The sequence below is a fragment of the Mustela nivalis genome (assembly GCF_964662115.1).
Source record: "Mustela nivalis genome assembly, chromosome: 1".
In the NCBI taxonomy this organism is placed as follows: domain Eukaryota; kingdom Metazoa; phylum Chordata; class Mammalia; order Carnivora; family Mustelidae; genus Mustela; species Mustela nivalis.
Genome location: NC_139020.1, coordinates 73606145 through 73631964, shown reverse-complemented (window position 1 = coordinate 73631964; position 25820 = coordinate 73606145). Strand labels below are relative to the sequence as shown.

The window sequence follows — 25820 nt, the reverse complement described above, 5'->3', positions numbered from 1 at the left end:
CTTCCTTCCTTCCTTCCTTCCTTCCTTCCTTCCTTCTCTCTTTCTTTCTTGATTTTATTTGTTTATTTGACAGAGAGAGTACAAGCAGGGGAAATGGCAGGGAGAGAAAGAAGCAGACTCCCCACAGAGCAAGGGGAGCCCAATGTGGGACTCAATGCCAGGACCCCAGGATCATGACCTGAGTCGAAGGCAGTCACTTAACTAACTGAGCCACCCAGATGCCCCTTAGGTGTGCTTTTTTTAGAAGTCTATTTACAAGTCTGTTCAGGTTTGTTGGTATATAGGTATTATTTGTTTTATTTGGTCTTTTATGATTTTGTAAAATTGTAAATAAAAATGGAGCAAACATGCTATATATATATCTATATTTTTAAAGATTATATTTATTTGACAGAGGGACACAGTGACAGAGGAAACACCAGCAGGGGGAGTGGGAGAGGGAGAAGCAGGCTTCAGGCCCAAGCAGGGAGTCCTATGCAGGGCTCCATCCCAAGACCCTGGGATCATGACCTGAGCCAAAGGCAGACACCCAATGACTGAGCCACCCAGATGCCCCTCAAACATGCTACTTTAAAATTAAATCTGGGGCACCTGGGTGGCTCAGTGGGTTAAGCCTCTGCCTTCAGCTCAGTTCATGATCTCAGGATCCTGGGATTGAGCCCTGCATTGGGCTCTCTGATCAGCGGGGAGCCTGCTTCCTCTCTCTCTGCCTGCCTCTCTGCCTGCTTATGATCTCTCTCTCTCTGTCAAATAAATAAATAAAACAAATGAAATAAGATCTGTCTTGGTAATTTAATTTTCTAAAACTTAAAAAAAATCACACACAGATACTTTAAATAATGGTTTATATGTGCTGTCTAATGAAGGATATCTAAGTAAATTGTTGTGTCAAACCAGCTTCTTAATGTGGTTTTTTTCAGACTGGTGCCTGGGTCCACCAGATGTTTCTGTTCTTAGAACACTTTTCTGTTACTGACTGACACCAAGTAACACATATAATTAATATGCAAATAAAATTATCTATATAATTAGTACTTGGAGAGAAGATTTAAATAGTCCTTATCTGCACAGATCACTTTACATATTTATATTTCTGAGGAAGGTAACTATCTAATTATATGGCTTTCCCACAACTGTGGCTAATTTGGACCAATTTCTGGAAATCATGTCCTAATTAGATAACACTAATTTTTATTGGTAGCTTAACACTTTGGTTCTTGATGTAGGTAGCAAGGAAGTATTTTGGCATAAGACAAAGTGAAAAACACACTGTATTTGTGAGAATCTGGATTTAGACCTCTGCTTGAGTCAGAATTGTTTCAGCCTAAGGGAGACCTAGAGGTCCAAAGAGGAGAGAGAGGTGCCGCCTGCCTAGATATCTTCTGTCACCGTGATCTGTTCTATTGTCCAAACTCATGCTAAGCAACTAGCTTTTTGTCTATATTACTAGGATATTACAGAAAACTGAATACTTTATTTTTCTGTTGCTCTTCAAATCAAATTAAACAAAAGTGACCTGCTAAAATTAATAAATAAATAAGTTAATTAATTAAAATTTATTTTAGCTTGGGCTGGATATCTTTTAAGAATTGGTTGATCACAGGAATTTGGGTCAGGTCTATGCTAATGAAGTAAAATAAAGTGTATAATAATTGAGGCACACATTTAAGAAGACTGGCTATGAAGTGAATCAAGAGACACAGGCACTGGAGAATATACAGGGGGGGAGGAATGATTTCTTTTAGATGAAAGAATCAAGACCATCTGAACCTTAGTGTAAGTAGAGAGTCTCTAATATACTACTAGTTTCTGAGATCTTCTAATATACTACTAGACTCTAATATACTACTAGTTTCTGAGGTACGTTTATATAGTGTCTTTCTAATTCTAATTTTAATGGTACAATTTATAAGAACATAGAAAAACACATATTGATATATTAGTTAGAAAGGGTTAAATGCTGATAGAAATTAATTCTGAATATGTGCTCCTCAATTATTAATTTCTACATTTGTTTCACTACCCTCTTGAAACAAAGACAGTTGTTAACAAAAATCACAAATAAAGCCTGCCACTTTTTAAGCCATTAAACTATGAACAAGAATTTTTTTACTTGTCTTATATTTGTCTTTCCTTAATTTCAAAAGAGTTTATATTTATTAAGGATATTGTGGCAATAAGAACACAAGCAAGCTGTGGTAAGCAGCAGTAAATCCTGCTATGCCACATAACATATTTTTCAGCCAGAATAAGAAGGCTTCTTTAGTTACAGCTCCATGTTGGGTAGCAGAGGCATGAAATAGCAAGTCAAAAAGAAAGAGATAGTGCTTAGTGATTTGAATGGCGAGGGTCTCAGTTAAGGGAATTACTAGGATGACAAAGGCTGGTAGAGTTAAAACTGGACCCCTCAGCCCATCAAACACATTTTGTTTTCTATGTATATGTGAATTTGTGAAATTCATCACTGGGCTCCCTTGTTCAGTGCCCCAGGGCCCAGACTGTGCATGGCCAATGGTTGGTGGGCAATGAATTCTAATTTTCCCTCATTTCTCTATGGGAGCACAATGACTCATTTCTGCATCTTTAGTCATTAGAATTCACTCCTGTTGGATTTAAATCTTACTCTGTTGCATTGCTTTTGCTTTCTCTGAGGTAGAATTTCTTTCATAAAGAATTATTTATTATATATCTTATATTCCTATATCTCTGACTCAGTTATTTGGGTCTCTTTTTATGTAGCAGGAGAATTAAAATTCTCAAGAATTGGTGCTGGTGGTCACCAGTAGTGCTTGAGCTCTGTGTTGATTACCTTTCAGAGGCAATGAGTGTAGCTAAACCATTCATGCCTGCACAGATGCACAATGTCCTTAGTAGGAGCGGAATTTTGGAGAGGGCAGACATAGATAATTGCCCTGCTTGCAGATCAAAGCAAAAAAAGATGGAAGTTGAGTGGTCATGTTTGATCTCGTCACCTCTGTAAGCAGGCCTCAATAGTATGTTCAGAAGTAACTGTAAATTTTTATCTCACAGAGCTTTCATTTTTTTGTCCCAATTAAAAAAATAGTACTTCCTTCTCAATTTCAAGATACTCCAAACTTTGAGTGTCTAACGCATTTGAATATTTCATAGGACTTACTCATAGTGCATTTTATTTTGATCCAAGGCAGACTGGATGGAGTGGAATTCCTTTTCACTAACTCGGAAGTCTATTGTCATGTTAGCAGCTATGTGGTGGATAGCATCTGGATACCAGAAGTCAAGCTGTAGAGAAGAGTTCAACGTTAGTCACAGTAATTTGTTAATTACTTTTTAAGTAATGCATGTGTCATACACTACAAAAGGAATCTGGACAAAGGTATGGGCCCTTCTCTTAGTAAGCTTAAGAGAGTGTGCAAATACACTATTGAATATCAGGGAGTGGGAGAGATTGTACTGATCATTTGCACTGATTACTTTTTCAGGATATAGATAGTATCTATAAATGCAAAAAAAAGAGAGTAGTTTTTTCTTAATCTGTTTGCTTCTACCATCTTGGGGTTGAGTGGGGTTGTTTCACAGTTTATTTAACCATAGAATCTGTCTCTAAGTGGGAATATGGATTAAAATATGGCTTCTTCAACCCTGCCCCTGAGTCAGGCCTCAAAACCAGTTGCCCCTGTAAACTCTGGAATTCCTGCAAGTTTTGTGTCCAACAGAAGGCATATTAATCTCCAGCTCTGTTATATCCATATGCCCTTGGGCAATACTAAAACTCCTTGAGTTTCAGTCCTTTTCTGTAAAGGAATAGGGTTAAGAGAACTCCATTTGGAGTCCTCTGTAAAGATTATGAAATGGATGTGAACTCTGGGACCTGCAGACATTTAACAGCTGCTGATTCCCTTTTCTTTTTCTTCCTCTAGCTAAGAATTTCAGAAATTTGGTGAATTGGTCCAAAAGGATAGCATTCAGGTTAAAATAACTTTTCGAAGATTCCAATTCTTGTTGTTCTTCAAAATCCTACTCCATCATGAAATCAACTGAAGTACAATTCCCCAACTTGGGAAGTGTGAAGGAAATGCTCAATTTTTACCCACCATTCCAAGCTTGTAGACATGTCTAAGTCCACCTGAGTATTTTGTAGTTGAATCCCACTCTACCTCTAGGTCAGTCTTTTATACCCTAATATGAGGCTGCTATGAACCAACAAGTATTTATTAGTTCATTTTGATGAGAAACCTGCAGCATAAATTGGACTCATGAGAGATGTAGTATGATTGAAAGGAGTTTTGGTGCTCATGGAGCTTGAACAGTGAGAAAGAGGGTGGAGGAGTGGGAGACCGTAGAGATCTGCAGTTTGGCAGATCATGAAGGATTTCAAATGTCACACCAGTACCAATAGAAAGTGCTTCTATAGTGCTTATTATGACCAGGCATCCTTCTTAGCATCACCAGATTATTAGCTTACTTAGTCTTTATAACAACCTTAAGAAGTAGGTATGATTATTATCCTTACTTTACAGAGGTGGAAACAGATAGAGAGAAGTTAATTAAGTAACTCTCCTAAGGCCACAGAACTTGTGTAGAGCTAGTACTTGAAATTTTGAAGACTGTGCTCTTTTCATACCAGGCTGCCTCTCACTAAAAATCTTCAAATGGAGGAATACAATGATCAAGCTTTAGAGCAGTCAGGCTGGAGTGCAGACGTGGCTTTTTAGGAGGCAGTACTAGAACCTGAACCCTGGATAAGGGGCTATTGAAATAGTCCAGTTAAAAGGTGGGGCAGACAGGGATGCCTGGGTGGCTCAGTTGGTTGGACGACTGCCTTCGGCTCAGGTCATGATCCCGGAGTCCTGGGATCGAGTCCCACATGGGGATCCCAGCTCCATGCGGAGTCTGCTTCTCCCTCTGACCTTCTGGCTCATGCTCTCTCTCACTGTCTCTCTCTCAAATAAATAAATAAAATCTTAAAAAAAAAAAAAGGTGGGGCAGACATAAATTTGGCAGTGACAGGGAGGGAATGAAAAGGAAAGTATGGATTTGAAAAAACATTTGGGAAATTAGAAGAGCAGAACTTTTGATTAGTTTGATGTGATGAGGGGGCTGTGACTAGAATAAATCTCAGATTTAGTTCTGGATTTAAGTCTGCCGTGTCATCTTGGTCATTTAATTTACTGTCTTTGAATTTCAGTTCTTTTGTTTTAAGTGGGTTTAATTATGCCACTGACCCAAAATCTGTTGGAGAGTTTGAAATCATACATAGAAGGTGACTTGCGCTGTGTGCTTTGTATATGGGAGCCTCTGAATAAATGAGAAAATGATTATGTTAGCTCACTGGATTTTAAAAGAATGATCAAACTCTTTAAGAGTTTCCTTTTAATATGGGTCTACATTTGGGAACGGTCACATCTTGGTATTTATAAACCATTACTTTGATGTTACCAGTTAACCAGTACCTTGATGTTACATAGTTTTAAGAGAAACTATGGCACTGGTGGATATCAGAGTGGGAGAGAGGAGAATGGAGCAAGGGACTAGCAGAGAGGGGGAAAGAGGCCCCCAGAAAGATGTCAAGAATGCCTGCTTCCTTATTTCACAGTTTCACCTAGAAAAAGCTGTTGTTTGCCAAAGCTTTTGGGAGGGAAAAACAGGAGTGGTAATTTGGGGGAAAAAATAAACAAAAACAAGGGAAGCACTATAGTGGTGATTGGCTGAATTATCTAAGTACCTTCTGCCACTTTCCCCTTCTTTGCCTTTGGAAGCTCTGTGTGCATTAAAAATAAAATACAAAAGAGGCAGCTTTTAGAAAACAGGAAGAAAAGATAAAACAACCCTCTAAATGCTTTACCTGGTTGGTTTTGGCCAAGTCCTTTATGATATTTGCTTGTTTTTCATCCTGGGGCTTCACGCGGAGCACCTTCTCCCTTTAAGAATGTAAAAAGATGAAACATGTGAACTGTAAAGAAGCATTCCTTTATCCTCTTCCTGCATAGAGACTGGAATGCAGGGCAGTTAGGTTTACCTGTCAAAGCGGACAGGAGCAATTGCTAGGGTGGTAGCGATCAAACCCAAAGGCAGGATGAACCGCATGGTTCTTCTTTGACAGCCCCAAGATCCTCTACCAGTTTTATGCCTCGGGTCTTATCTGGAGGAGCAGCTGATTTCCTCTGAGGGTTCTGGTGGATGAAATGTTTTTCTAATTGGGGAGGGAGGGATAGGATGGCAACACGAACACCAAATGCCCATTTGGTGGCAGATGCAACGTCACGCTACCCTTTTGGGATTGGGAATTACCCGTATTACAGGTGGAAGGCAAATTCATTTTTTAGGAAATAACTTGTCCAAAATAGCAGAGCTAGTATGTTCACAGAGTTGATATTTGAGCCCAGTTCTTTGTTCTGACATACAGCTTTTCCGTGATGGAAAACATCACTTCAAATTTGCACTTGGAACCTGAGATGAATTTGGGTATCTGGCTTCAGAACCTTGGTGGGTGGTCCTTAATAACATAAAATATGTTTTTGAAGCTACATTGTAACTTGGTAAGTTATTAAATATTTTGAGTATACTAAAAATACTATAATCTCAAAAATGTTGATGTGTTCACTTTCTGTATTTTGTGCTCTTGCCGTATTTTCTCCGTACCTCTCTGTGAAGAAGTAACGGTTACAGAAAGAGCTAAAGGAATCACATCCCCACTCCTTTCTCCTTCTCCTCCCTCTGTTCTCAGAGATAATCCCTGTATCTAAAGAACTTGAGGACTCCTAGAAGGCACCATTATATGGTTGTTCAAGTGTTTGTTCCTTGGCTGCTTTCTTTAGGGTCTGGATGCAGGGTACAATAAATGCTTTCAGAAAATTGAATTAATGAAAGTCATTTATAGACCATTCTAAATAGTCTCTTGAGGGATCTTTAACTTTGAACATGGGTTATTTGGGAGAAGTCATCACCTCTGCTCAGTAGAATTAAGGTAACCTAACGGAGTGAGTAAACTTAGCTAATTAGATAACTTACTAGACTTTCTTTTTTAAAAGCTACTTCTTCACATTGACAAATGTATATAGCTCGTCCTATAGGAAACTTCTCAGAGTCATGGTTATATAGTTTTATTATCAAAATAATAGTATTGGGGAGATGCCCGTGTTGCATGTACCGCAGCAATAGCTTCATTCCCCTCTCTCTGATAGGTGTGGATTAGAACATATCCCCAGGGGGCTCTTCTTGCCCCAACCTTGAAGGTAAGGGAGAGGTGGGTTTTACAAACACCTTCACGTTTTTGACACTGGACAAGCTCATCAACACTAGAAATACCCAAAGCAAATATTTGCTCCATTGCTTCTGAGGATGTATTTGGTAGGGTTAGAGAAGAAAAGGAAGAGCTTGACATTACAGTGAGAAACACATAGCCATAGAGTGGCTCCTTCACCCTGAGTGAGCTGCTTAGTCATCTTTGTTTCCTCATCTGTAAAATGGAGATGCAAATTGGACTCTGTCAAGTGGTGTGAGCAGTAAATGAGATAGCATATGAAGGATTTGTTGGATGGTAGGTGCTAAAACATATGCTTGTGCCCTCTAAGCACTTGTTAAGGTTGCTAGGTTCTGTGAACAGACTTATAGTTGACCACTGTCAACTGGGTTATCAGCATGTATCATGTGGTAGATTAAAGCCGTGGCTGCAGTGGTGCCTGGGTGTCTTAGTAGGTTAAATGTCTGCCTTCGACTCACGTCATGATCCCAGAGTCCTGGGATCGAATACAGCATCCCACTCCATGCATAGTGTGAAGTCTGCTTCTCCCTCTTGGAGAAGTAGTGTAGTTAGATGTAGCTCTTCCCCACTCATGCACCCATTCTCTCTCTCTTTGTCTGATGAAGAAATAAATAAAGCAGTGGCTGTTTCCTTTAGGGGTGAAATATCTTTCTGTATTTGTTTTAATGTGGACTACTTCAGGAAAAATTTTTTGTTAGGGCTTTTCTTTTTGGAGTTTTATTTTCTGATTCCTCAAGTAATGAATGCCTACTAGAAATAATTTAGCAGAAACAGAAAATTTGAAAGAAGAAAATAGAAATCACTTTTGATTCTAACATTCTTTTAAGTTTTCTTAAAGCCTTTTTTCTGTACGACTAGTATTAAAACTGTGGAGAAGGCTTGTATATCTGTTTTTCAGGTCAAGTATGAAGGACACTTCTGTTTTATTTGGGAATCTATGTAAATGTGTGAAGGATTCTAGTATCTCTTAGGATAAGACTCTGATTATAAATAATCTTGGACTTAATATCTGTATGTATTTCAGTTCCCTGTTTCTATAACAGGATATTGGCATGTGTTGCTTTTAAGACTTCCCACTATTCCCCAGTTTACTTAGCCTTTGAAGAACAGATACAATAGATAGATTTCAAGAGTATTCTGGAGCTTTTCCTCAGAACAAGTGATTTCTTGGTAGTTATAATTCTGAATAATCTGATATTATTGCATCAAAATTTATAAAAGATCTTGGCATTATGTATAGAATAAGATAATAGCTATTGGACAGCATATTTTAGGATTGACTTTGTAAGGTGGTATGATGTTTCATAGGTCAAATTAAAAAGAAATTTAAAGTTGAATGGCTCACTCAACAGTAATTTTTCATCCTTCTGGATCTCTATACTCCTAGGATATCTAGCCACAGTTTAAAAACTTGCTTTAGGGGCATCTGGGCGGCTCAGCTGGTTGCGTGTCTGCCTTTGGCTAAGGTCATGATCTCAGGGTCCTGGGATCAAGCACCACATTGTGTTCCCTGCTCTCTGTGGAGACTGCTTCTCTTTCCCTCTGCCCCTCCCCTTCTGCTCATGCTGTCTCTCTCTCTCTCTCTCTCACTTTCTCTCTCTCAAATAAATAAAATCTTAAGAAAAATAAGATACTGCTTTATTTTTGAAGCTATATTTTTATGCATATTTTCAAACGTTATCACTATAAAAGAGATATCCTAGAAAATGAAAATTCTCTTGTGATTTTACTAGACTCTTTCAGATACTTCTTCATCTTCAAATCAAATCCAATAAGCTTCTGAAATACCTTTAGATATCTCAGAAAGGGTATGTTGAAAGAAAAAATTGTTGCCTTTAGTTGTGGATATTGGATTCTTAACATGGAAATGAAGCTGCCCTGCAAAATCCTGCAGGAAACTTGTCTTCATTATTTGAAGGAAAGGTAGCATTTCTAGACAGAGTTGTGGGTGTGTAGTTCAGGCAGTGTCAGAGCTGGCTAGAGTGGGGGGAAGTGACTATCTGCTCAAATGAGATGACCTAAGAGGATCATCAAGACCCCATTTGGCCCCCAAATAACCTCATTAGCTGTCATGGTTCCTTCTGTTTTTCCTCTGTGCCTGAAATTTTTTTTTGAGCAATTCATATAGGTTAGGTAGCAAAAACAGGTGAATACATGGGATGTTATTCTAGATGTGAAGAATCTACTCCCATATTCGAGACTGGAAAACCAGTCTTGCTATGTTATAGCAACACTGTTTGACATAGGAAAAATTCAGGGAGCCATTTCTGTGCTGTCGGCTAATTACCATTTGGGGAGATAAGGGCTTGGGACTGAGGAAAGGCTCAGAGCCTGTCCTGGGATCTCAATGTGGGGGTAATTTAAAGGAGGGAGTTAAAGGGAGGTGCTCTTACAGTCAGAGGCTTTTGAGTGGGCAGGGCTGGGTAGGAACTCTTTGCAGTCCCTGGTCCACTTGTAGGAGGTCATATGGTATTACTGCACTGGGAAGGACTTTTTGTTTTAGCTCAGTTTAGCTCAGGCAAGTGGCACTCCTAACCAGCTTGCTGTTGACTTTCAGTCGGCCAGAGATACAGCAAAAGTTTTTCTGGTATAAGAAATCTTGGATACAAGGGATTTTAAATGAGAATATTTACATACTTACTTTCCTGGTCCTTACCTTTAAAAAAAATTCCTTGGAATTTTTGAACATTTCTAATCTCTAATTTAAAGTGCTCAATTTAGAGATGTAGTTCTTTATGGTTGACACACATGACTTTTGAACTTTGGATCACACACAACATTTCTTAGAAGTCAGTGTTATCTGCTAGAGCTAGAATATGGGAGTGTCTTGTGGAACTATCTATGGATTGAATGATATACATCCAGCAAGATAACTTCACTCAGGTAATTCTGGTTGAGTTAGCTCTCCAATTCCCAACATGGATATAAATTTAAATAACACAGGAAAAGATAATTTAACTAAATTACATCTGTTTTTTCTGTTGTGATCAGTACTGCTTGAGAATTCATGGGAGTTTCTTTTTTTTTTTTTTTTCACCTAAGTGTCTGTGAATCTATTTAAATGTACTAAATTTTGTCAATTTGTTTGACAAAGTGTGGCAGCTGCACTGCTACCATCTAGTGGACAATTAATGCAATTAATCATTTTTTGGCTTGACAGCTTCTGAACTACTGTGGCTTCAAAGGATTCTTCTTTTGTTGTTGTTGTGTTTCATTTCATTTTATTTTTTTATCACAAAGTATTCTTCTTTTGAATAGGACACAATCATAGATATTTTAACATGTTTTGCTCGATATGGAATCCTGTTTTCCTTGGATCCACATAGAAAACAACGAGTTCGTATTTTAAAGTAAATAGAATAGTAAAGTAGATTTTAAGTTAAGAGATGCTCCTGACCTGCAACTAAATACCTATTATTATATTTTAAAATTTGAACTTTGCATAATACTCTCTGACATTAGCATGTTCAATTCTAATTCTGGGAAACTTTAAGTCATGGAGTAATTTTTGCCTCTTTTGTTTAAGACCAAACACCCTCTTGTTTTACCTCCCATCTGCTTCGTATCACTCTCCTTAACAAATCTCCTTGTTAACACCCTTCTGACACCCTCTTGTTTTACTTCAGTCTGCTTTCCACCTTAGCTGGTTGACGTTTTAAAAACTCTGATCATGTCATTTGCAACTGAATGTTTTCCATGGCTTCCCATTATTCTTAGACCAATGTTCCAAACCCTTAAGCTCTAAGCTCTATTTAATAATCCCTCCCTCCCTCCTCAGCCCCAGTACATGCCCTTCTTCCCTCTGGCTTTCTTCCTAAGGTTTCTGCATCTTCACAGGGCTTGGAAGGGGCACTCTTTTCATCCAGATCATTGTGATTCTTTCTTCAGGTTCCAGCATTCTCTGAGAGAGCCTTTTCTTCCACATCAGGGAGTAGACTGAGTATATGTTCTTTTTACGTAATTTGTCTAGCACTTACTTGCTTAATGTAAATTAAATCACGAATTACTAAATAATTTGTGAAATATCTAATTATTTATTTCATGTCTGTCTTCCCAAATGTTCATTGAAGGCAAGAATGGTCTTTCTTTTTCATTGTTCTGTCTCTAATTGCTTAACAAAGTGTTTGACATGTAGTCGACAGTTCATAAAATAAATGAGCTGAGAAGAGAGCTAAAGCAAGATGGGAAGATGCGGTCTTTCCCCCTGAATTTCCCTGTATATATCTTCTTCCTCATAAGCCCCCATTATAACCGTACATCTCTAGACTCTGCCAGTGTTGGCAAATACCCTGAGGACTTTACCTCCTATATAGTTGATCCGCATCATTACCTGTGGATGGCTTGCTTAGTCACTGGTTCACATCATTTTTTTCCCCCAAAGAAGTAGACAGTCTGTCAGGTTTCTAATTATAATGAATCCTTTTTATTATGATCAGTATTAAAAGATCCGAGTAGTTTAATAGACTAGAGGCTTAAAAGAAAGATTGGGATCTAGAAAATATGCAGGCAGACAAAAATAAGAATTCAGGATAGGAAAGAGACAAAGAGTGAGCACTTTGAAATAAGGCTGTCAGCATTCTCTGCTAGTACAGATGTCCCAGGACATATCTGGCAAGGTACTTGATGGCCAGCATCGTCTCCTCACAGGTTGGCCGAATCTGGGATTCAGGGAGGGCAAAGCCGTATCTGCCTTTGTCCCGGAGTTCAAAGGTAAAGGAATATTTGATACCTTGGTCATAAGCCCAGTCATCAGAGCCCCCAGCAGCAGGATCTGAAATATGCAAAGAGCAGAAAAAAACAAACAACCCCCCCAAAACTTTAAATCCAGGAAGGAAACTTAAAAAAAAAAAAAAGAAGAAGAAGAAAACCAGCCAGCTTTCTTTTATAGTTACAACTGTTTCACTGGGCAAAATATTATAGGTAGGCCAATTTTCCAGAAAACTGGATTATAAAAGATATGGGGGCTGTTTAAAAAAATCAGTCCAATCTTAACCTCTAAGCCTCATTAGTGGGAATGATGTATTTCATATCCAGGAAGTATGTAATTTATAATAAAATATAAACCTCTCACTGTGTTTGTATGCTGTGGTGAACTATATCATATGTAATTTGTTTACAAAATAGAGATAATTTCTTAGGAAAGAATGTTTGTTTCCTAGGAAAATATGGAGAGCCACATGATGACTGGTGATAGGAGAGAGCTCCAAACCCCAAGGAAACACTGCTGACTGATGAAATCAGAGCATCTTGAGGGCAAGGCTGGGCCTTTGTTTGTGTTTCCTCAGGGCCTAGCAGATGGTCTGGCCGAGGTTAGGCATTTGTTCAGTTCTTCATTTGGTAGCAGTTACCAAGTCACTGCCTTGTAGATTTTGTATCTCTTCAGTCACTAGGTCATTTGTCTGTTCATTCATTAATTCATTCTTTCATCTATTTGTTCAGCCAACAGCCATACAGCCCTCACTGAGCAGTAGGCCATGGTCTCTCCTCTGGAGATGCCAGAATAAAGGAAAGATGTGACTTAATGCCCTTCAAGGGTTTACAGTATGAGAAAAGAACCCTCACTGAACTACTCTGCATAAAACATATAAGAAGTTCACAGTATATGAATAGATGGGCTACTTCTGTTAGAACCCCCTTTGGAAAACACTGTACCCCGTACGATTCAGAGCAGGTTAAAAAAGGATAAAACTATAGAAAACTGTATTTTACATAAAACTAAACAAAACAGAACTCAGGACTGGAGCCTCTCCAGCTGCATGGAGGGCCCTGTGATGACAAGACTGGGTCTTTTCCCTTGTATTTCTAGTCCTTTCAGATCTGGGGCAAAAAGAAATCATGCAAAGGCAAAGGAAAATATAAGTAGAAATTTAAAATGGGGCCTGCAGGATGTGCCTTCCCAGTGAAATTTAAACTCCGCAGCATCTAAGTGAAATCTGGGGTCTAGCCCCTATCTAACTCTCTTGCCACTTGCTCCAACACACTGAGTGACTGGTCAGAGGGGCTGACATCTACCACTGGAAAGTAGCTTGAGCCTGAATCAGCCCTTGCTTGCGTCTGCAATCTGTTTAGTCAGGAAAACACTCCTTCTTATACTTTCTTCAGCGATTGTCCTTCCAGGTAAAGTGGCTATGTCATTATCCTGGGCAGTCATCCCTGATGCTGTGGGATGGGCTGTGTTGGTGCTGGCGTATGTTCTTTCCTTGTGCATCTTTTGTCATAACATCCAGCACCCTATATTTAGTTTTCCTCTGCCCTTTTTGAAGACTGTACTAGTTCCCCAACGTCCCTTTCTCCTTTTCTCTTGCCTTCCCTCCATCCTCCTTTCCTTTCTTTCCTAGCACCTACTGAGGACCTGGAACATAGCAGTGGCTGCTCAATGGATATTTACCAGGCGCAAGTGTTTTCTTGGTTTGGAGGGGATACTTTTTCTGAACAGAAAACTGATGACATATATAAAAAATTCACTGTGGCAAAAATTCATGTGGCAAAAGCCACATGCTTTAAATGATCTGAAAGGAAAGGATCTGGGAACCATTTGTTGCCTTTTTAGGCATGTGGTCTCTTTGCACAGTTCTGAAGCCAAGACTCACAGATTGTTGTAGCTCCTGGGCCATATGTGTACTTGGTGCCATGCAGGGTGGCAAGTTCTTTTATGGTGGCTTTAGCCAGGGCATTCTGCAAAAGAACCAGCAGCAGTTCGTGAGTAAATAAATAAAAGCACACACTGACAAACAGACAACTGTACATTATTTTTAAGACATTGAAGAGGTATAAGACACAATTTGAGTTAGTTTTACTCCTGCTCAGTGTCCATCCAATTTTTCTCGCTAACCTGATTATATGATCCAAGTAATTCTTGTGAAAATATGTCTTCCCTAATGCCCTCTCCAGGCACTCACTCTGAGCTTCCCTCTGAATGTGTGTCATATTGTGGCAATACCATTTACTGGCCTCTGAGTTTTCAGTGACTTTTTCTGTCTTTTATCTCCATGTCTTCAGAGCCCTGGTCAAGGCTTACCACTTGGTGGTTGTCCAGGAACTATTTGTTGGAACTCTGAAGATCATTAGCATATTACCCCCTTATCTGAGCATTAGGTCTTTCAATTCATTGTAAATAATTGTTGCAGTAAAGTATGGGTCCTAGCAGTAACTTCTGTTTTAGTCAGAGGACAGTCTTTTACTTTCTTTCTTTCTTTTTTTTTTTAAGATTTTATTTATTTATTTGACAGACATCCCAAGCAGGCAGAGAGGCAGGCAGAGAAAGAGGAAGGGAAGCAGGCTCCCTGCTGAGCCAAGAGCCCAGTGCGGGGAGGGGGGGGAGGGGGGAGGGGGGGCGGGGGCTGGATCCCAGAACCCTGGCATTATGACCTGAGCTGAAGGCAGAGGTTTTAACCCACTGAGCCACCCGGGTGCCCCGACTTTCTTTTCTTTTTTATTTACATAGAACTTAGTGTGTCTTTTTTTCCCAGGTATTCTTCCTTAGGCTTGTTAAACATTTTTTTTTTTTTTAAACCTTAGTTTAGGCTAGAGAAATGAGACTATAGCAATCTGTAACTGTCCCAGATATCACATTCATTGATTTAGTAAAATGTCAGTGTTTATTAAGAATTAGTTTATGTGTAAGGATTAGTTTGGCAAATCTATATTGTCTCTGGAGCTTGTAAGAGAAAAGCAGGAGACAAGAAGGTCTTTGTGTTTGTACAAAGAGGTTGTCTACCTAATACAGGTAAACAAAAATCAAACGCATACAAAGTAAACCCCAACAAAACAAAACATAAACTACCTGGAAATGTGGCAAATTATAAAGCCAGGACAGGATAGAATTATATGAGCTGGGGCAAGAGCATTAAAAATTACACATATGAATGATGGGATACTTAATACAGTGTTCACTGCCAACATAGAAATACTTAGGAATTGGCAGTTCCAGGAATCAGGGTGGTTCCATCTTGGAAGATTTTTAGACTGAAGAATTAGACATCTACTCTTTTCAAAATGAAGAACATTTGAATTCCAGAATTTTAAAAAAAAGCAGCAAGTATTAGCTTATGTGTATTTTTTTTTTTTTAAAGAAGTGGCTTCATTTTCTCAAAAGACCCATTGCTTTTCTGCCTCAATGCCCCCCAACTCTTCAAGGGCAAGGGCTCTGTGGCCCCAGCCTCCCTATGCTGTAAACTTCCCAGCATCCACTGACATACTGCATATTTAAATGAAATCACTCAAAAAGTAAGGCCTGACTTGGCTGTCTTGGGAATACAGATTTGAAAATCTGATTGTTTACTACAGGAGAATTAGCCATAATTCATTCTGGTTATGAAACTAGCTATATTTCATATTTTGGCATCATAATTATGTCTTGTACATATGCTTGGAAAGCAGTGAGATTGGTGATGAAATCAAAATACTCCTTGTTTTACAAAGTAGCAGCTTCCCTTAGTCCTTGTTATAATATGAAAACCAGTTTAGTAGTGTCCTATGTCAGATTGACAAGGGCATGTCTATAAAATTTCAAAGTTCCACCTCCTTAATTGTTAGTGCTGCACCAACTGAGTGATAAATTAGAAAATTTAAAAAGAATTATAAAACATAATTCATGATTTTCTGGTCTGGTCCGCTGAAATGGTATAATCTGTTTCTTGCAACTAATTTATTCTCAGAGCTTTGAAACACTAACTTGAAAATTTTAGGGTTTTACTTCCCTTTTTTCCAATCTGGTAAACTAATACATGCTTTCTATTACTGCGTAGGATCTTTACTATTGTGATCTAAATGTATAGTTCCTGTTGTTTAATCTTGTTCTAACCAACACACTAGAGCTAAGTCTTTTCTTTACCCTTTAGTATAGGGCCTATTGCAGATTGAAATGAGAATAATTAACAGTTGCACAGTGCTCAGAATAGATATAAAATCATCATGTGGAAATGTGAAATGTGGTGAGGTACTAATATTTTTGGTAAGTAAATAGTGCATTTTCTACTGTTCTACAATTTCTTTAACTTGCCATTCATCTGAGGACACCTGTAGTTATTTTTCTGTAAGGCAGAACCTCTAATTCTAAAGAACTCTGATTCCTTTGCTAGTTACCATTCTGAGGCTTTTCCTCTGTTCTTGTTTCCCCCCTCCCCATTTAAGTCTTGAATTATTACTTCTAGTTAGAAATACAGTTCTATTAAGTTCCGGGGACCTAAGGTAAAGCGTTATGACTATGATTAGCAGTACTGTACTATATACTTAAAGGTTGCTTTGAGAGTAGAGCTTTAATGTAGTCACCATTACAAAACAACAAAATAGCAACAACAACAAAATGATAGTTATGTGAGATAAAGGACATGTTACTAATGTGGTGAACATTTCCCTATATCTATGTGCATCAAATCATCACATTGTACCTCTTAAACTCACACAGTGTTATAAGTCAATTATAGCTCAATAAAGCTGAGAAAAAAGTAGTGTGATTCTGTAGGATTAGTTCTAAACATGAAGTTACGAAGACTAGAGAAGACTTAAAATAAGAAGATCATTGAAGTTATCCATTAACTTCAAGTTTCAACTTCGAAAACTTCAAGACTCTTAACATGTTTATTGATATGATGTAATATATGAGTTATCTGACAAAACTGAAGGGGTCTACTTATGATCTGTTACCTCATTTGACTTACCAATTTATCATTTTAGTCACAACTACTGTTAGGACCACACAAAAATGTTCAGTTTGCCTTTCCTCAAAGTGAGAATTATGTGTTTTCTAAGACTTCCTTAGGCATCTTCTGAAGAAGTTGTTCTGCCTTTGGTGCTGACCGAAATATTTAAGATTGATATCAGTTTAAAAAGGATATTAACATGTTGCTGTCATGGTGCACATTGCAGGAACATTTAGTTTGTGTCCGCCTTTGCTTTCCTTGTTCTCAGTTGCTCTGTCCTCTTGATGTCTACCTCATCACTCATCTTCTGAGTGTCATTTCATCACCACATCTTTCAGTGGCTTTCTCACCTTCTCTTGAAGTCCCAACTTCCTTCCTTAGCCTAAAGGGTGTGAGGTAGCCCCTTCTTTCTCTTTCAGTCTGCGTCACTTGCTGTGCACTCCGTGTTCCTTTGGAGCTAGGTTTCCCTGAACTTCTTCCCCATATACCTCTTCCTGACTCTCCTTACCTCCTCACTTTGGATATCCTTCTCCCTTTGTTGGAAACCTCTTCTCATCTTTGTTCACTTGGAGAACTACTGTTGTTTGTCCACATTCAGTTTTAGTGTCATTTTGTTAGTGAAGCTGCCCCTGAATCTCTTAGGGAGCAACGATTCCCCCTCCTTTGTGAAGGCTAATACCACTATCAGAGTTCCTGTCACTGTGTTGTATAATGAGTTGTTTTTGCATCTGTTTTGCATCATCTCCCAGGTAAGCTTCTTATAGGAAGGGGTTCTTGGCTATTTATTTTTTATTCTCAACAGATTGTATAGCATCTAGCACATGGTTGGGTGATTGAGTCTTATACTAGGGCTGGGGCATTACAGATGAGCCCGGTTTGGGTGTGTGTGCAGGACACCGAGCCCTGTAAAGGCTGTGACATAATGTGAGGGCATAGTACCATGTAGTGATGGTTGATGGGTTGCCACATTTACACAATGACTTCTGCTATGCATTTTACTTATTTCCATTAATTAAAAAAAAAAAAAAAAACGAAGTCTGTGGACCCTTTCTCTCTGCCCCTCTGGGGCCAAGAGACAAAAAAAAAAATCAGAACAGACATTAATTGACCAAAATATCATATTTTAAATTCCAATGATCTTAACAAAAATCCCTGGAATCAGTGTGGGTCTTTTCTTTTGAAGAGTTCAAATACTTTCACAAATGTTACTCATTTATCTTTCTAACACTATCTGTCCACATTTCATCAGCATAGAATTTTCTTGCAGAATGGAATGCCACGTGGGGCAGCATGCTCAGTGGGAATGTTCCAACCAAGCTGGGTGACTGACCCCAGCCAGGAATGGTAAAAGAGAGATAATTCCTGTATTTGCTAAAACGTTAGAGTGGTAACTCCTTTCCCTTCTGCATTTCTGTAAAAAGGGACTAAGACAGCTGACGAAAGATCCGCAGAAGCAATAGCACATCAGAAAGTGTGATCCACATCTTGAAACTCCAATTAAAGACACTTTCTTTACAACCTGTCATTTGAGGGACATCTTACATCCTTGCTCAATGGGTTCAAAATAAGAACTAACATTTACATAAAACCTTAGACTTTACAAAGAGCTCTTGATAAGAGCTAGATATTTTTATCCCCATTTTACGGATAAAAGAACTGAAACTCAGAGAGGATAAAAGAACTTTCCCAAGGGCATGCAGCCCCATAAGTGGCTGACTTGAGCTAGGTTCTTCTTGCTTTAAATTCTGTGCTCTTTTTCACTTCTCCTTGTGGCCTTGGAATACTTCAAAAGAAGTGTTGCTGGAGCTGGTTTTACCAATTGTAAAGAACAGAAGGAAGCTAAATATAAATCAGCCTCAGAGAAAACTTTGCTTTCAGTCAAGGCCAAACATGGCCAGCCTTTATTAATCCTTAGATATGAGTTTCCTACCATGTCTTATGCATGTTCTCTTTTGTCACCTGTTTTCTTAAAAAGAGGCCTTGGTCATAGAGCAAAAGACAGAGAGAGTCTAAAATGTCACATCTAACTCAAAGCCCAAGAGACAAAAGACCAACTAGTGTAATGTTTCCCAGGCTCTGAGCTCCAGGAGGCTGGTAAGATGAATAAGGCGAAGGTGTTCTTTTCCACTGACCTGCCTTCCCAGGTAACATGTGATCAGGAAGCCCCTGTCTCATGGCTGTTCTCATGGTCCTCATTGCAAGTCAGTGTCATGGGAGGTGGGGGCTGCCTCTTCTAATCTTCCACTGATCCGTTATTACAGTACAAGAAAACAAAAGTTCCAAACTGACTATGGGTATAAACCAGTTGGAAGGAAATTTTCCCCAGAACTTTGTTTCTAACTTGAAGTTCTGAGTTTAATTATTCCTCTGGGCGAATACATGTGAAAATGAAAGCATCAAAATAATCTTTAACTGCGGTTTCCTTCCTTCTGTCCTATGATAACGGGTAACGTATACCAAGGGACCAATGAGGAATTTAACTTTTATAATTTTGATGCTAGAGGAGAAACCCGCAAGGCCTACAAGGAAGCGCTGAGGAGAAAGCCTTCGGGATTTGAAAAAACAAATATGTTTCTGAGAAAAACAGGAGGGTAAACAAGCGCAGGCTCTGTTTGTAAAGCCTGAGATTAGAGAAAGGCAAGGAGTTAGTGAAAGGTTTGGCTCGGGAGAGCAGGGCCTGCCCATCTTGGCAGAGCCCCTGGCGGGTGTGGGAATGCTTTCACTGATGTAAAGCAATTTTTTCCTTTGGCTGATCTGCCTGCATATTTTTAAGCTCTTTAAAATTCAAGGAAAATGTGAAATGTGAGTCAGCTGAAGTTGCAAAGTCTAGAGCATGTTTGTGTGTGTGTGTGTGTGTGTGTGTGTGTGTGTGTAGGTGAGCCGTGTAGGTGAGCACCTACCACTGTAAGTGGTACTTCTTCCAAATAAATATTAAATAATACATGTTGTATAATGGGAAGGTACTGGGTCTCTGGCACTTCAGATTTGCAGAACACTGTAAGCTGTTTGCGAGGAGGGTGAAAGCCAGGGGACTTTAGCCAGGAATGTGACTCTGTTCTTATCTTAGCATAAAGCAGGGTTTCTCAACCTTGGCGTTCCTGACATGTGTGCTGGAGAATTCTTTGTTGTGGGGGCTGTCCTGTGCATTGTAGAATGTTTATCAGCATCCTCTGGCTTCTACCCACTAGATGCCTATAGTACTCCCACAGTTACAACAACCAAAAATGTCTCCCCAGCATTGCCAAATATCTCCTAGGAGGTAGGGGAGGGGACAGAATTAGCTTGAAAGAAATCAGATAAAAGACATAATTCTGGTAAACATGAATGTATTTTGGAGAAAGGATTAAAAAGAAAGACAACTTGTTTTGAAGGTGCTCTGAATGCCTGTCTTTTTTGCTGATGATAGTACAGGTGTCTCTTAAATACTGCTGCTAGCTCAGTGCTGCTAAAATATCCCTCTACTAGCAGGGTTGCCAATCTTGGCCAAAAATACAGCATACCCAGTTAAATGTAGATTTCAGATCGACAGTGAATACTTTTTCAGTATAAATCTGTAATATTTGGACAATACTTACACTATTATTATATTGTTTATCTGAAATTCACATCTAACTGGGAGCCCTGTATTTGACTCGGCAATCCTATTTACCAAGTTACTGGCTCTAGGGCCTGCTGTGACACAGGACTCATTACGACATTTAAGTCTCCTGGGTAATGTCATTATCTCACTTTCCTCTTCCTTCACAAGAACACTGGAAACAGGTTGATCTTTCTTCTCTTCCCATTTTTCAAACTTATTGCTGGCCATTTGTTGGCTCTTTTCTCTGCCTAAAATGCACTCTTCTGTCTTTTGTTGCCCAAATCCTGCCCATCCTTCAAGGCCCAGAATAAATGGGGTTTTTCTCCTCTCCATAACCTTCACTGACCAGCCTCATTACATATTACCATTTTCTTGCCCTAAATTCCTATTACCATGCTTAGTTTGAAACTCCAAATTTTGTACGTCTCTTATATGGTTTTTGATATATGAGTCTTACAATTTCAGTAAGATCCTACATTCTTAATAGCAAAAACCATGTTTTATGCTGAGTACTTAATAGGTACTCAGTGAAATTTCTGATAATTGTCTGATGAACTCTGTTCTGACCAGGCCTCTGTAGGAATATCTTAATAAGCCAAGAAGTCTTTTAAAATGTATAGTGATAAATCAACAATAGTTTCTCTAATTAAATAAATTCTGCAGTTGTCAGATGTGGATATTTTGTGCCTCAGATTCTGTCTTCCTTAGGTTCTGGTAGCCTGCTTGACGGAGGGGTTATGGACTTGTTATTGTTGTTAGGCAGGGCCATGGGGACAGCTGTGATAGGGTGTGCACATGGCCCTGCAATTATCCACCTTCTAATCACAACATTTGTTCTCTCTGATTTTTATGTTTATCTCTAATCATGGTCTTGCTTTATGCTCAGTACTTGGGTGGAACAGTAGATATCTATCTTGGTGGCTCATTAACTCACATTTTAATTAAGAGGGAGGTGCCACTGTATTGGAAGGTGTTAGAGTTTAGAAGTAGATTCTTATATTTTGGTCAAGTTTAATAATTTTTCAGAAAGATTGTCATTTTTCTCCTGGTTAGTGAATATATGCCCTTGAAAGCATAGGACCAAAATCATAAAGACTGGGTCCTGGGAATTTAGGTGTCCCAGCTGACCACTGCAAATCCTTAGCAATGTCCAGGGACAGAGGTAATAAGGTATTTGTGGGATGAAAGACTATTTGATGGATTTTCTGTAAAACAGCTACATGGGGTACCCATGGCCATACAAATATGTGTGGGTATCTTTGGAAATTGGGTCAGTCTAGGAAATTCTTCACGATTCAATAAGTCTAGGCCCAAGGCTGCCTATTTTACTGTATTGGCTTAGCCAAGCCTTCATTGCTTCAGCTGGAAAATGAGAAAGCAGAACCAGAGAAATTCAAAGATTTCCAGCTGTAAAGTTCTGTGCTTTTAATGAAGACATGTGGTGTCAGCTGTATGCCCTGGATCAGCACCTTTGTGGAGTGCATATCAACTTCCAGTTTGGTCAGTCTGGGGAATGGGTCAAGATACTTGGTTGACCAGTTATTATTTTACATTCCTGCTTTAGGACTTAGAAATGGTATTATGATAAATAGTAATAATAAGTAACAGTGACACATGTGCCTTTTTGGGGTGGGTAGGCAGACCAAAGATTTGGAGCTTCTTCTATGCTCAATAAATGCAAAGATATGGATAAGTTTGGGAACATTTTCAGTTAAGTCTTCTTAATAAAAAGAGAACTACTCTCACAATAAAGAGGTCATACAATTCAATATTTCATTATCCTTCAGAATTTTGAAAATGTAAAGTATATTATTCTCATGGATCTTAAAGCTTCCTTTAAAGATAGTGATAGCTTCCTATTGAAGAAGTTAACACTGAGGAACTGGAAGGTGTATGAAGCCATTGGAAACTCACAGTATACTTTGTATTTTTTCTTTAAATAATATAGTATGTGTAAAAACAGTTAGCAAACTGAAAAGCATTATATATGTAAGGTATTTTTATGATCTCTCATTCTTTTTACTGATCTGCTGTAAAGATATTTTTGGTAGCTTTCTTTGTAATCCATGCTATCACTTCTATTCTTTTACCTCATTGGTCTTTTGCATTCTCATCTCTGCCTTTCTTCCCTCTGAAGGTTGTCTCATGATGTGAATAATATCTTTCAGAAATGAAGCCACATACATTTTTATCATGACTCAGATATCAGAGATTTCTGTGTATATCCTAAATTTGGGCTGAGAATGTTACTAGAAGTAAAGAATTATTTCCTTTTGTTGGGAGTCATAGTCTCCTTGAAGCATTTTTTTTTTTTTTGCTACAGATATAATCTTACAAATTTTGTAAGTGTAAAGATAAATAAGAATCATATCTATATCTATACACTGAATTCTAGGTAAGACAATACTTTAAGAAATTCTGAGTTATCCATAATGTGATGTGCCAAGAAGGCATCTTATAAATCTTTTCCTACCTTTAGTTTTCTACAGCAGGGTCACATTTTTTTAGCTGAAAATTCATACAGAAGCATTAGATTTGGATGGATCATTTATCATGCCTAGATCAAGACTTTTACCTTTTTCCTTAATATTCTCATTGCAAATAAAAACCATGAAAAAGCTAATATTTTTCCTTATGAGAGATTCAGATTCTCATTTGGCTATATATATATTATATATATATAATATATATATACACACACACATATATTTATACTCATTAACACTATAGTTATGAGTTCTGCCATATGTGCTTAGGAAGTAAGTGAATTGGAATTATGCAAAATAAGAAAAAGATTGAAAGGATCTCTAGTTTTTCAAAAGATTTAAGTTGCTTTGGGGGTGCTGAACTAAATTCAGATTCCCAATGAATTTACTAATCAAATTAACATTCATTTAAATATTTCTTCTAAGATGCTAGGCAAAAGATTAATCATAGAAAAAAATATTAGAAATTAAAATAACTTTAAAATCAATTAATGTGATATAAGTGCAATTAAATTTTATAGTTTAGCCACCTCTCTTATCATGCTTAGAAAGTATAAGAAGTAGCATGTACTTCTTGAATTTATTAGTTTTGTGAATACATAATTAAACTTCCAAGATAAGATTATTTTATGGTTTGTGCTTTTGTTGAGAATAGATTATGAATATTTTATTGTGATATAATTCTGTTTATTCCACTTCTTTGTTAATTAGAATTAACTTATTCCCCAAATAGGAAAAGGTATTGAAACTTTGTGAAACAGCTCATTTCCAGAGAACACTTTGTTTTTCTGTAAGCATTTGTCTTTTAGAATTTGTGTTTAAAACTAGCTATATTAAGCAAAACTGGATATATTATTGTTACACTTAATATGGTTTATAATTTTAGTTTTAATATTTTACTTATTAACTCATTAGTGCTTAGTTATTATGGCGTTGTCTTTTTCTTTTCTGATGTGGTACAATTTAAATATTCACTTGAATAAAGCAAACAACATAGCTCCACCTTCTCTCCTCTGGGACTGAAATCTGGGATTGAAATGAGGAGCTGACCACACCCATCTCTGGGATAGCAGGACTGTGAGCACCCACTGGGAACATTTAACAGATGGAGCATAACTGGAAAACTGAAATAGTTAAAGGTTCCAACTAATGATGTTTTCCTTCCTTTTTTTTTTTTTTTTTTGGCTCTGGATAAGGAAAATGGGAAGCTTTATGAAAATAACATTATTATTATTATTGTCATTTTTAACCCAGTGAGCCACCCAGGTGCCCCTATTTTTGTCATTTTTAATGAGGAGGACCTGGCCAACTATTAGCTATCAATTTTCTAAGAGGCTAAGTTATTTTCTGTTTTACTCGTAACAAAATATTTATAGCATTACATGTTTTATTTGGTTTCTGAAGGACTAAAAGTACAAAACAACAGTTTCCAATTGTTAAAGTTACTTGGTCTTCAAATTTATGCATTTAGGTAAGCCAAATATCTATGTCATTGTCTAAGTGGAGCACTTTCTTTTTTTTTTTTTTGGCATAACTCAAATGCTTTAAATCTTACACTTATTCTTTTAGATCACTGGTCCCAACTTCTGGCAGCCAGATGTTTTATACGTTAGAAAAAAAATATTGTGCAAAGGGTTCAAAACTTCTGCTTTAAAAAAATTATGCATTGATATGTGATATTTGTTAATGGGAATGTTATAAAACTCTTATTTAACTTTTCATGTGGTTATATCATGATTCTGTAACAAGATTGCTAGTTTTTTGAGTCATGGCTACTTAAATTTTTTTACATTGCTTCCTGTATCTAGTAAGGATCCAGTCATACCATTTGTTCATTGATTGCTTTATTTCTGTGTCTCGCCTAATCAAATAGTGAAATAATTTTAGGATCTTATCAACCAAATGTGCCAGGTTCCTAATTACATCTGCCATGCTTCTGCCTATGTCAAATCCAGCTCAAGGCAACTTAACAAAATTGACTTTCTAATTGTATGTGAGACAGAACTACTTTGTTGATTATCCCAGATGCATCTGAAATCATCATGTGAGTTAGTATTGTGGTGAAGCCAGGGTAAGTGTACCTATTGTCATTTTGAAGACTAAACCAGTTTAACATGTTGGGAACTGTTTCCTGGATCAAAATCCTATCTCTTTTAGCTAATTTATCTAGCCAATTCTGGATTCCTTGTAAATCTGTAGTAATTTTTTTTTTTTTTTTTTTGCTCCTGCTATCAGTAATTAATAATGGAATCTTTAAAAATTGTTCTTAGAATTTTTTCTCAGGAATAGGATTTAAGAAAATCTTAACTGTGAAATACCATATTTACTATCATGACTACTTACCAACTCAGCGTTGTTCTCTGTGAGTTTATAATCGTAGGAGTAAGGGTAGAGCATCATTTGGGAGTATGAATGGATTGTCAGATATGCTTTGATGGAAGAGAGGTTGCTGCGGATAAAATTAGCCAGGGCCTTGGTCTCTTTTTCAGACTCTGCAGCAGGTCCACAGTAAGTTTCATCACAGGGGCTTCGAGAAGCTCCGATTTCTAGAAAAACAGGTTGTTAATGGAATGGTCATCTATGGAAGTTACCACAAGGCATATTTCAAACTTTCAAATTAGAAAGTTAAAAATAAGCTTTTTTACCCGGATCCTTATGATAATGTATGTATATATGTATATAATAAAGCATGCATGCATTACTCACAAGATTAGGGGTGGTATGTTTTTAAGCTTATGGGGTAAAAGTTGAATGTGAAATCACCAGTGTGTCCCTGTGTAATAATATACAATGAGATCAATATAGTGTAAAAAAATTAATAATTAGGGGACAAACTAATATCCACGAGAAATTTCCTTATTACTCTAATC

General features: G+C 37.8%; 2 protein-coding genes across 3 annotated transcripts in view; both read right to left on the bottom strand.

The window, feature by feature from the left end:
* CPA3 (carboxypeptidase A3) overlaps positions 1-6145 on the bottom strand; it is a 30831-nt gene extending 24686 nt beyond the window's left edge. Inside the window, exons 1-3 of one of the 2 annotated variants that reach the window (XM_082749781.1) lie at positions 5999-6145; positions 5825-5900; positions 3137-3261 (exon numbers count right to left, since the gene is read on the bottom strand). In XM_082749781.1, the coding sequence (XP_082605907.1) occupies positions 3137-3261; positions 5825-5900; positions 5999-6066 (269 nt within the window). In that variant the 5' untranslated portion in view covers positions 6067-6145. The remainder of the gene's footprint in view (positions 1-3136; positions 3262-5824; positions 5901-5998) is intronic. The other variant, XM_082749782.1, reaches the window with a different exon arrangement.
* Positions 6146-11643: 5498 nt separating this feature from the next.
* Positions 11644-25820, bottom strand: part of CPB1 (carboxypeptidase B1) — a 34870-nt gene continuing 20693 nt past the window's right edge. Inside the window, exons 9-11 of the mRNA XM_082749769.1 lie at positions 25294-25496; positions 13834-13918; positions 11644-12014 (exon numbers count right to left, since the gene is read on the bottom strand). Of these exons, the coding sequence (XP_082605895.1) occupies positions 11827-12014; positions 13834-13918; positions 25294-25496 (476 nt within the window). The 3' untranslated portion in view covers positions 11644-11826. The remainder of the gene's footprint in view (positions 12015-13833; positions 13919-25293; positions 25497-25820) is intronic.